Here is a 10,473-nt window from a genome sequence, read left to right on the forward strand (position 1 = left end):
AGTGGTATGTTTTCTTTAGCAACATTGGCAGAAATCTGTTGAGAAATAGGCAAAGAGAATGGTTGAATTTCAAAATAATTTTTTGATTAAGAAATAGGAAAGTTTAAGTATTTTTAATATGAATGACAATTTTATGATCATCCTAACACAATTGTGACTTGTTTTTTTGCCTGTTAACTTCTGGATGTGTATATATATGTATCTTTTACCTAGTTGCTGACATAGTGGACTATTTTTGGGTTTTGTTAATTTCACTTGCTGTCTATATTTTGTATTGTCACATGTAGATTAATGTTATGATTGTTTCCCTATTTTTATAGTATTTAATTGAGTTGATGTGCCCTAATCTGTTTGACTGGTTCCTTAATGTTGGGTGTTAATAGAATCTTTCCACTACTGTTGCAGTGATCTTTATCATGATCTATTTTGCTTCATTAGGATCGATTACTAGTATCTTTACTTGGTCTTTTTAGCTGGTAACTATTATAGGTAATTTCTATATTGTATTTCCTGAAAGGTTTACCAATTTATAGGCAATTAACAATTGGTTAATTCATTTATTCAATAAACACTGAGTTTCTGCTATGTGCCAGTTACTGTTCTAGATGCCGAAGGAGTGTGCCAGTTTCAACTGATTCTAGCCTGGTTCATAAATTTATATTTAAAGATTTTCATTTTATGCTTTCCCCTTACAAGTTGTAGCTAATCTGTGATCTGGTTAGTATAATTTTGGTTTAATTTTAAGTGATTGTTCAAATTGGTCATATTTCAGCTCTTGGATTTTATAAAAACAAAGCATTTTTTAAAAATAAATTCAGTCTTGTCTGCAGTAGAAATGGCTAACAAATACAGTATTTCATTTTAATAATTAGGTAAGGACTTCAGTAGGAAATATTTAATGCATAATATGTAAAAAAAGTCAGTATGTTAGATTAACTCTTTATTGATTTAATAAAACCTAGAGCAATTTCATATACTGGGTAGCTTTTTTAGGCCATGACAAAATAGATTGTAGACTACAGCAGGACCCTGACTACTATAGAATGTTTTAGACCAGGAAACCAGTAGAATTGTATTACAATTTACAGTACAAGGGAACGCTTTGTCTAGTTTATCAAACACTCCATTTCTTATTAGTTGCTTACCAGAAAAGCCCAGCAGGCATACTTAAAATAGTCCTTTCTCTATAAAGAAACTACTTTGTCAATAGGACACATTGAAGGGTGGAGGGAGAATACTATATTAATACTTTAAAGAAAGGTCATTTAATCTAGTGATTTTTGAAATGAATAAACACTTTTTTCTCATTTTAATTGTCAAATGTAGTATTACATAGAGTAGCCTCTGATATTAGGGTCATTAAGGATCTTTATAAGGAATAATTAGATAAAGTATGAAAAATCAATTTAAATTTTAAATATTGGGATAATACTAACAGATTTTTAGAAGTTATTTTCACTTTGTTCTATTAATTTGAAAACTTACTAGGAACAGGTTCAGATTTTTAAATGAAATTGATTAGTCTTTACATTCTTTTCTTGGGGGGGAATTGAAAGTTTAAGGTTAAATGGAATACTTTAACTTCTTAATAATAGTTGAGAAAAGGTATTTGAAAATCAGCTTGATGTATATGTATGGACAGAAAAATGTTTAAAAGGATGGAGAGACAGAAAGCGTAGTATTTTAGAGCATAGATTCTGAAAGGCTGTGTTTAGGTTTGAGTCCTGATTCTTCCACTTACCAGCTTTGTGATCTTAGACAAATTAGCTCATGCATGAGGTTCCTTACCTGGAGAATGGGGTGGTAATGGTATCTTAACTCTTAAGGTTATTATGAGAGTTAAATGAGGGTCTGCTCTTACTAATTATTAAATTAATTTTTCACACTTTGTCTAACTCAGTAAATGTTGGCTGGTATTATTTTTAATAATAATTAAATATTAATAATTTAATAATAACAATAGAAACTACTTTTAATATTATTTTCACCACAATATTTAGCATGATTAATCTCCTGGCAGTGCGGTTTTACAATGGTTAATCTCTTGGCAATGTGGGCTATTATTTACTTTATTTGTACTTTTTTGAATTTTTAAAAAACTTTTTATTGTAAACCTGAATAATTTTGACATTTAGGAAAAAATAAAACTTTTTGTGTGGAGAAGAATTCGAAAGAATTTTAACACTTTACTCTTTATGAAAATTGAAAATTATAAGAAAACATATTTTATCTCTGTACTGTCATTTAATATATTAAAATTGCAAAGAAAGACCCTAATTTAGCTTTTGAAGTTCTACAGAATTATTGCATACAGATAATACAAGAAAGAAAATGTCTATACCGTTTTAAAAATTATTCAGTTAGGTTTATGATATTCATTATTCAGTTATTCTTGATTAACTAGAGTTCATTCTATATAATCTTTGGTGATATGTTCTAATAGAATTTTAGAACAAGAAAGGGCTCTTGGTTGTCAAAATTATACACTTGTTTGGTTTTTAACTTTTTTTTTTAGCCAGGAATGCTATGTGATGAAATTTAGTTTTTAGAGAATTTGTGAATATAGAGGAATCATTCTTATATTAAGTAGAATTTATAAATAAACATACTAAAATAGGAAACATGTTGAAATTAATGTTTTAATATGTTAAAATGAACATTATGTTTAATATGTTAAAATGAATATTAAAATAGGAAGCTTTCCTAGTTTTCTCTGATATCCGCTGTTTACAGTTATAAATACATACTCACTGAAGTATATTGCAGTGGGAAAGATTTAAAAGGAACCTATATTACCTTTCCTCCAAAGCGTCAGAATAGAAGGGCAGATGGAGAGGGAGATGTTTCTTTCCACCATGAGTCATTTGTAGATCTTGATATTCTGCTTGAACATGGTAATGGAGATTCATCTAAACTTTTGACTAAATCTCACCCTTAGGATGAGACAGGGAAGAATTTCTGTCTGTGTGAGAGCTTGTTAAGTTGGTGTTTTATAAAGTAAAAATAAAAGTAGGAATCAAAACATTTCACCTTATAATGTCTTTTATTTTCAAGGTCCTGGGATAGTAGCTGCTACAAATAAGCCTGATTTGGGAGTTACAGAACCATCTTCTACAAGCCCTAGCCCTGTGAAAAAAGGCAGTTCAATTCATTGGTCTTTCCCGGATAAAATAAAATCTCCACGAACTGTGAGGAAACTTTCCATGAAAATGAAAAGGTTGCCAGAATTTAGCCGGAAACTGAGTGTTAAAGGAAGCTTGAATTATGGAAACAGTCCAGATAATACTCCTTCCTTGTCTAAATGTAACTGTCAAGAAATTCATCATGCTGTTATTCTACCTTCTGGGAACACAACCACAGCTGCTAAGAGGAATGTTATAAGCCGGTACCATCTTGATACTAGTGTGTCTTCTCAGCACAGCTACCAGAAGAAAACCTCTGTGAGTTCTAAGTATTCCTGCAAAAGTGGTTACCTCAGTGATGGAGATTCTCCTGAACTTATAGCTAAATCTAGCAAACATGGATGTGAAAACAAATTTGCAAAAGGAAAAGAAATAATTCCAAATAGTTGCAGCAAGAATGAAATAGACATTGACGCTTTTAAACATTATAGCTTTTCTGATCAGCCTAAGTGTTCTCAGTACATATCTGGGCTCATGAGTGTGCATTTCTATGGTGCTGAGGATTTAAAATCACCTCGGATAGATTCAAAAGATGTCTTTTGTGCAATTCAGGTAGATTCAGTAAACAAAGCCAGAACAGCTTTGCTCACATGTCGGACAACGTTTTTAGACATGGATCACACTTTCAACATAGAAATTGAAAATGCACAGCATTTGAAATTAGTAGTATTCAGTTGGGAACCCACTCCAAGAAAAAATCGAGTGTGTTGTCATGGAACTGTTGTTCTTCCCACCTTATTCAGAGTGACAAAGACACATCAGTTGGCTGTCAAACTTGAACCTAGAGGTCTTATTTATGTGAAAGTGACTCTTTTGGAACAGTGGGAGAATTCACTTCATGGACTAGATATAAATCGAGAACCAGTAATATTTGGTGTTGATATTCGAGAAGTTGTAGAGAAAGAAAATATAGGCTTGATGGTACCACTCCTGATTCAGAAATGTATTATGGAAATTGAAAAGAGAGGCTGTCAGGTATTATTTTATTGTGTTTCTCTACTGCCCCCTTATCTATCTATTTGAGTAATAATTAAATTTATTTATAGTAAGTCTTGGGGAAAGGAGTTCAAGGTAAGTTTAAAAAAATCCAATTTAGACTTTTTCTCATTCCGATTCTTTATTTTTATTCCATTACTGTTTAGGATGTAATTTATGCCTTAACCTATGTTGTCAATGATCGAAAGCATGCTAGATGGTTCCATAATTTATGTTGTGATGCAGAGCTGCATGATGTTATACCTAGAGATGAAGATTGCTTTACAATGGCATTCCTAGGAAAAGCCAGAGCTGATAACATAGGCTAAGCCTAATTCATTTAAGGAATGTTTCTGAATGGTTTGACATTCTTTTGGTAGAGAGTTCACAGTGAATATTATAACCCTGTTTCACTCCTAAAATTAACTCCCTGCCCTTATCCCCTGTTCTCCCTCAGTTCCACTCTTTGGAAAGCATAAGCTTAGCCATGTCTTACCTTTGGGATAGCATGGAGGATAAGGAGAGGTCCTACTAATAAAAGCACATCTCATTCTCTTTTCCTTTTAAAGAAGGTAAAAGCAGTTCATTAGAACAGACAAAAAACCTGGTGTTATGTGTAACAAGATATGTAAATGTTAACCAGTTAGTAGACCTTATCTTTATTTTCATTTATACATGTAGACTATGACAATGAGAAACAGTGTATCACTGAGGATATTAATCTGAGGTATAAGTAATTATTTATACTAATTTTTTGCAATACAAAATAAGCCTAAGCATCATTACGTTCTGAAGTATTTTGCTTTAGTGCTCTCAGAATTTATAACATTGATTTAAAAATATCGAGGATAAATACCACAAAATCTGAATTATGATTTCTTTATAAAAATGTAGAAGCAAACTTAAACTTAACCTACCTTGAATTTAACATGGAAATGATAGAAATTGCATAAGTTAGTGGAGTTTTGTATAAAGGTACAAGAGACTTGGATTCTGGTTTCTCATCCATTATTGGCTGTGTGATATTGGGCAAGTCACTTAATCTCTGTGGGTCTTTTTTTCTTATATTAAATGAAAATAGATGCAGTAGCTTCCTGAAGCTGAGAGGTAGGACATTTGAATTTTTGAAACCTCTTTTCAGATATGTGATTCCATAAAGTCAAGTTTACGTTGTCTGGGTGGAAGTGAGGCCTTTAGTTTCCAATCCAACTTTTGGTCCAGTTACTTTTTTCTTAAGGTCCTCTGTTTTTCCTGTATTTTTTTTTTCCACGCAGCATGTAGGGAGGCCAGAGATTAGGCAGACTTTAAAGCTAATTATTTAAAAAGAAACTTTTACAATTGTATATTAAAATAAGTAACTCAAATAGCGCTGTACTTTTACAGTCTATTTTCTGAAAATATTTTATAAAGAGCAAGTATATAAGACCGTAATAACTGATTTTAAATGCCAAGAAAATATTTTTAGCAATGCTTTTTATTTCTATACTTAAAGTTTATTTTAATAAAGAATTATTTCCTGTGAAATAAAAAGTAAAAAAATTTTACAGTTGTATGTTTGGAGCTGTACTTTTTCAACACCTTTTCTTGTTTTGTCCCTTTTGCTTCTCACTGTTGCACCCCAACACACACACAGAAAGAGGCTGATTGTGCCTGCAGTTTACAGAGCGGCATACTGCTTAAATTTTGTTTACCTCTCTAGTCAGTAATTATTCTTGTTTTTTTACAATGAACATCAGGTTTTGATAGTCAAACAAAAAATCTTTTGTGATATCTTCGAAATACTTTGAAGGCTACTACCACCTATCTTCTGCTTCCAATGGGAAAAATTAGTCTAGAAATCATCCTCATGGTCCATCCGGTTCAGATTCTGTCCTCAATAGAGGCATCAAGCATGTACTTCAAGTGTTTCATTCAAGAAGTCAGCCTCTGAAGGTAGGGATATATCCTAAAATATCCCTTCCTGACATATCTATATTAGCTCTTCCTTCTTTTATTCACCTTTAAAACTACATTTGTAATTGCAGCTTTTGGTATAACATGTTCCATTAATTTATTATTTGCTATTGAAGTATTGCTTTCTTTAATTTGTTCTAGGTTCATCTCTTTCTCAAGTTTAAGAGGATACATCCTTATGAGATTTTGTGACACTTAAGTGTGCTTACACCAGAAGGGCTGTACTCAAGTTAGTTTCTTCTCATGTGGTAGCATTTCCTTTGATCCTGTTTAATATTTTAGTTTCATTGTCTGGATCATCTACCGTTCTACTTTTCTTTCTTGTGATGATGTGAATGTACCATGAATGTGGATAAGAACAGGAAATTTGAATTTTCTTTCCAGTACCTTCCTCAATTTCCCATATCATGTTGATTCTTTTGAATGCAGCAGCACCTTGAATTACCTTCTCTTAGAAATAGTTGTAGGTTCTTTATTATCTTTCAATTAATACTTAATGCTTGTCATCGCAAGTATTTTGGATAACATTTCCATGTATCCATTACTGACGCTTTCCTATATTGAGACCCACTTTCTGTAGTGTATTCTATCAGTTATTTAAAAACTCAGAAGAGGTTGTCATAAGTAAACCGGGAAATTTCATTTGCATTCTTCCTCTAGATCATTTTTAACATTTTAAAGTGATTCCTAGTTCAAATCCTTGGGGATTGCACTGTGTGTTTTCACTTTATTTCTGTCTTGAAATAATTTCTTTATCTGTAACTTCTTTCAATTCAAGGTGATTAAACTTCCTAAATAGTCTTTGGTGTGGAAGTATGGGTGACAACCGCTTTCCTCAATTTTCTTGAAGGTTTATCCTTTTAAAAAACTCCAATTGCTTAATCAGGCATATTTTCTCTTTAAGATACCATGTTGACTTCCTCTTAGTGAATTTATACTGAACTAACAGTGTTTAAAAAACAAATCTTTTTAATGTAGGTTGAGGGGAGAGTGAGTGGTATCTTTGCATCTTATATACATTTTGAACTAGAAGTTTTATTTTACCTTTAATATACTATTTTAATTGAATTTCCTTCATTGCTTTATAATCAATTAATTTGATAAGTTAAAAAATCCTAGATTTATTTTTATTTCTTCCTCAGAAACTTTTTTTTTTTTTTTTTAAAGATAACTTTACACAAATAGTATACTGGAACCTTATTTCAAAAATATACTTTTTTTGAATAAATAAACCGAGTTTTAAAGAGATTAAGTACCTTGCTCAAATTCACCAAGCAAGGAGTGATAGTGTGGGGCTTTATGAATCCAAAACCCTAGTTTAACTGCTGTGCTGTATTACTTCAGTCTAGAGCAAAAGATGTGAAAGGGCACCATCCTGGGGCATGGAGATATTGTTTGAGCATATAAAACTAAAGAGTAGGGATTGTATCTTTGCTTAAGATATGATAGCCAGCATTACAGAAATCACAGTATATTGTTCAAATTTAAAGGAAAGAATATAATTTTTTATTAAACTATATAAGTATAATCAGTATAGTCTATGGTGAGATTTCAAAAGCTATGTTTGAGATATTTTTAATTAAATGCCATCAGAACATATTAGATTGCCAAGTTCATGTGATTTATACATACTGCACTATAATATTTTCTCTTTATCCAATTTACCATAATGTGGCCATAATTTTACTTCTAGGTAGTTGGCCTGTACCGATTATGTGGCTCGGCAGCAGTCAAGAAAGAACTTCGAGAGGCTTTTGAGAAGGATAGCAAAGCTGTTGGTCTGTGTGAAAGCCAATACCCAGATATAAATGTAATAACAGGTAATAAATGTTATTTTTATGTACACATTCTGGAAAGACTACATCTGCAGGAAAGAGAATTGAAATACTATTTTGTAGCCTAAATTTAATTTGGTTTTATTCTGCAGTCTTATTTTCCTTCTTTTACAAACACTACTGTGTTATTTTCTGTGGGGAGATATCAAGATATGGTCCCTATCCTCAAACAGCCAACAAGTGTTGGGAGGAAGAGACCTACATTAAATTAACTGTAGTAGCTAACAGAAGGAGAAGGGTACCTTTTCTTCATAGAGGGATAAATAAAATGTCATCAGAGTTCAGTTTGACTGGAGCAAACATAATATAAGGGGCATTGACTATCTGGTTAGAGAATTTAGATTTATTTACTAGACAGAGGGGATCCGTCAATGATTTTTTTTTTTTTTTTTTCATCAATGATTTTTGAGCAGGGGGGTGAAATCTTTAGAGATAGTCTTCAGGAATATTTATCTGGCAAGTCTGTGTGATGGACTGAAATTAGAAGATACAAGAGGAAGGAAAACCAGTTAGGAAGCCTTGGCAATAGTCTCAGCAAGGAGGTAATGAGATTGGACGGCATCTGGCAGCAGCAGCAACAGCAGGAAGAAATAGAATTGAAAGTATTTGAAGAAAGGGAGGGCCCAGACAATCCTGACTTTGACACCTGCTTGATTGGGTTCCATTAGCAGAAATAAGAAAGCTGAGAGGAAAGCTACTGCTTTCGGTGGAGAAATGTAGGAAAAGGTTATGAATTGGGTTTCTTTTTCAAACTTATATATTGAATTTGATGTACTAGTAGGAGATCTCAGTGGATATATCAAGGATATATCTCCTACCGCTAAGGAGAGGATGTAGTAGAATGTGAGGGATCTGCTGTTTACCCAGGTGATGAATGCAATCCAATGCATAGCATTGTAAATACACTTCTAATATCCCGACTGGTGGGGTTAGAAAACGGCAATTTGATGGTCATTGGCACTAGTTGTAATTAACGCCTTGCGATTGTCTATAGAGTTTGAAAAGACAAGAACTTTGAGGATCTCCAAACTTTGGAGGCAGGCAAAGAAAGAAGGAACAGCTAAAGAGATTGAGAGGAAAGGAGTCAAAAAGTATGGGAAACAAGAGACTACAGAGTGTTAAGGAAAGATGTGATGCACTGTCATTCTGTGGAGAGATCATATAAAATAAGTACAGAAGAAAGGCCTTTGAATTTGGCCATTAGGAGATTTTTCATAACTAATCGATATTCGAGGTCTATTGGCTTATAATTCCATGTTTGTTTTTTGTTGTTGTTTTACTTTTTATTAGCAAAGTTTTCAAGCATATACACAAGTAGAGAGAATACCATGATAAACCTTCTTTATCCATCACCTGGCTTCCATAATCAACACATGACCAAACCTGTCTCATTTATACCCCTCATTTGATTCTTCCCAAACTTGGGATTATTTTGAACCATATCTCAGCTATCACATCCTTTTACCTACAGATGCTTTGGTATGTATTTCTAGATCATCTATGTATTTTGATAGTCTTTCTCTTCTCTCTACTGTCAACTACTGTTTTTTTTTCTTGCTGTAATAGTGTTTGTTTTTCTCTTCTAATTTGCTTTCTTATTTTACACACAATTAATTGTCTAGGTGAGAATTTGAGGAAGGTTCAACTTGTACATATTCAAGAGATTTTTATTAGTTGAAATCCTTAAAGCTAACTGTTAGGATTGAGACTTTCCAAATAATTGAGCTTCCCAATCTCTGAACTCTGAATGACTGTATTTCATAGAATATTTAATATTATATTCTTAGATAACTAAAACTTTGATCCCAAGCATTTTAATTCTAAGAAGGAGCAAACCAAAGCACTTTTTCTTTCTCTTAAGTTTTAGCAAACCAGAAATAATGGTTACTTTTATTTTATAAAGGAAGAAGGCATATTATTTCTACTAAAAAATGGGTCATTTCTACAAAAAAGTAGAATTTTTCCCTTAATAATGTGTAAATAACAAAATCAGCAAAGGACTCATTTTATGAATTTATTAAAGAAAAATTTTATAAATAGCAGTTCTCAGACAATTACACTCTATAACTAAATAAAAGGAGATTTTGTCTTGGTTGGAGCCTTGTCTTGGAGATAAAAATTATGTCAAATGTGTATAATTTAAAAAGATGAAGTGATGTGGTTTGAATTGATTATTTGTTATAAGAGAAGGTCCTTAGTTGGAAATTTGCAGCATATGCAGAAGGTATGACAATAGGTCAATGAAAGATTTATAGAAGCATTCTTTTCTAAAATTGAGAGTCTACATAATTTATGAATTGGGTATTTCTTGGCTTTATTCTTTGTATATTCCATTTCAGTAAAGCTGTTTTTCAGAAGAACCTAGAGCTGTTTTCTTTCTTGATAGAAAGCCAATGGAATGACTTAAGGTTTGTCTGAGAAATATCATTGGAATTGCAATAAAATATACACAAGGGCTCATCGTGGCTCAAAATAAAGGGTATTGTTGATTTGGGGAACTGGCCAGTAATAGTGTTGCCTCATGTGTT

At 32.3% G+C, this 10,473-nt stretch overlaps 1 protein-coding gene across 8 annotated transcripts in view; it reads left to right on the forward strand.

Annotated features, from left to right (window-relative positions):
- SYDE2 (synapse defective Rho GTPase homolog 2) overlaps nt 1-10,473 on the forward strand; it is a 47,513-nt gene that overhangs the window by 16,799 nt on the left and 20,241 nt on the right. For 5 of the 8 annotated variants that reach the window (XM_082408085.1, XM_082408086.1, XM_082408083.1 and 2 more), the window contains 2 exons: nt 3,055-4,157; nt 7,804-7,930. In XM_082408085.1, coding sequence (XP_082264211.1) covers nt 3,055-4,157; nt 7,804-7,930 — 1,230 coding nt within the window. Of the gene's footprint in view, nt 1-3,054; nt 4,158-7,803; nt 7,931-9,235; nt 9,425-10,473 lie in introns of all 8 variants that reach the window. The other 3 variants (XR_014249215.1, XR_014249216.1, XM_082408088.1) reach the window with 2 other exon arrangements.

This window comes from Balaenoptera borealis, assembly GCF_965194805.1.
Source record: "Balaenoptera borealis genome assembly, chromosome: 1".
Taxonomy (NCBI): Eukaryota; Metazoa; Chordata; class Mammalia; order Artiodactyla; family Balaenopteridae; genus Balaenoptera; species Balaenoptera borealis.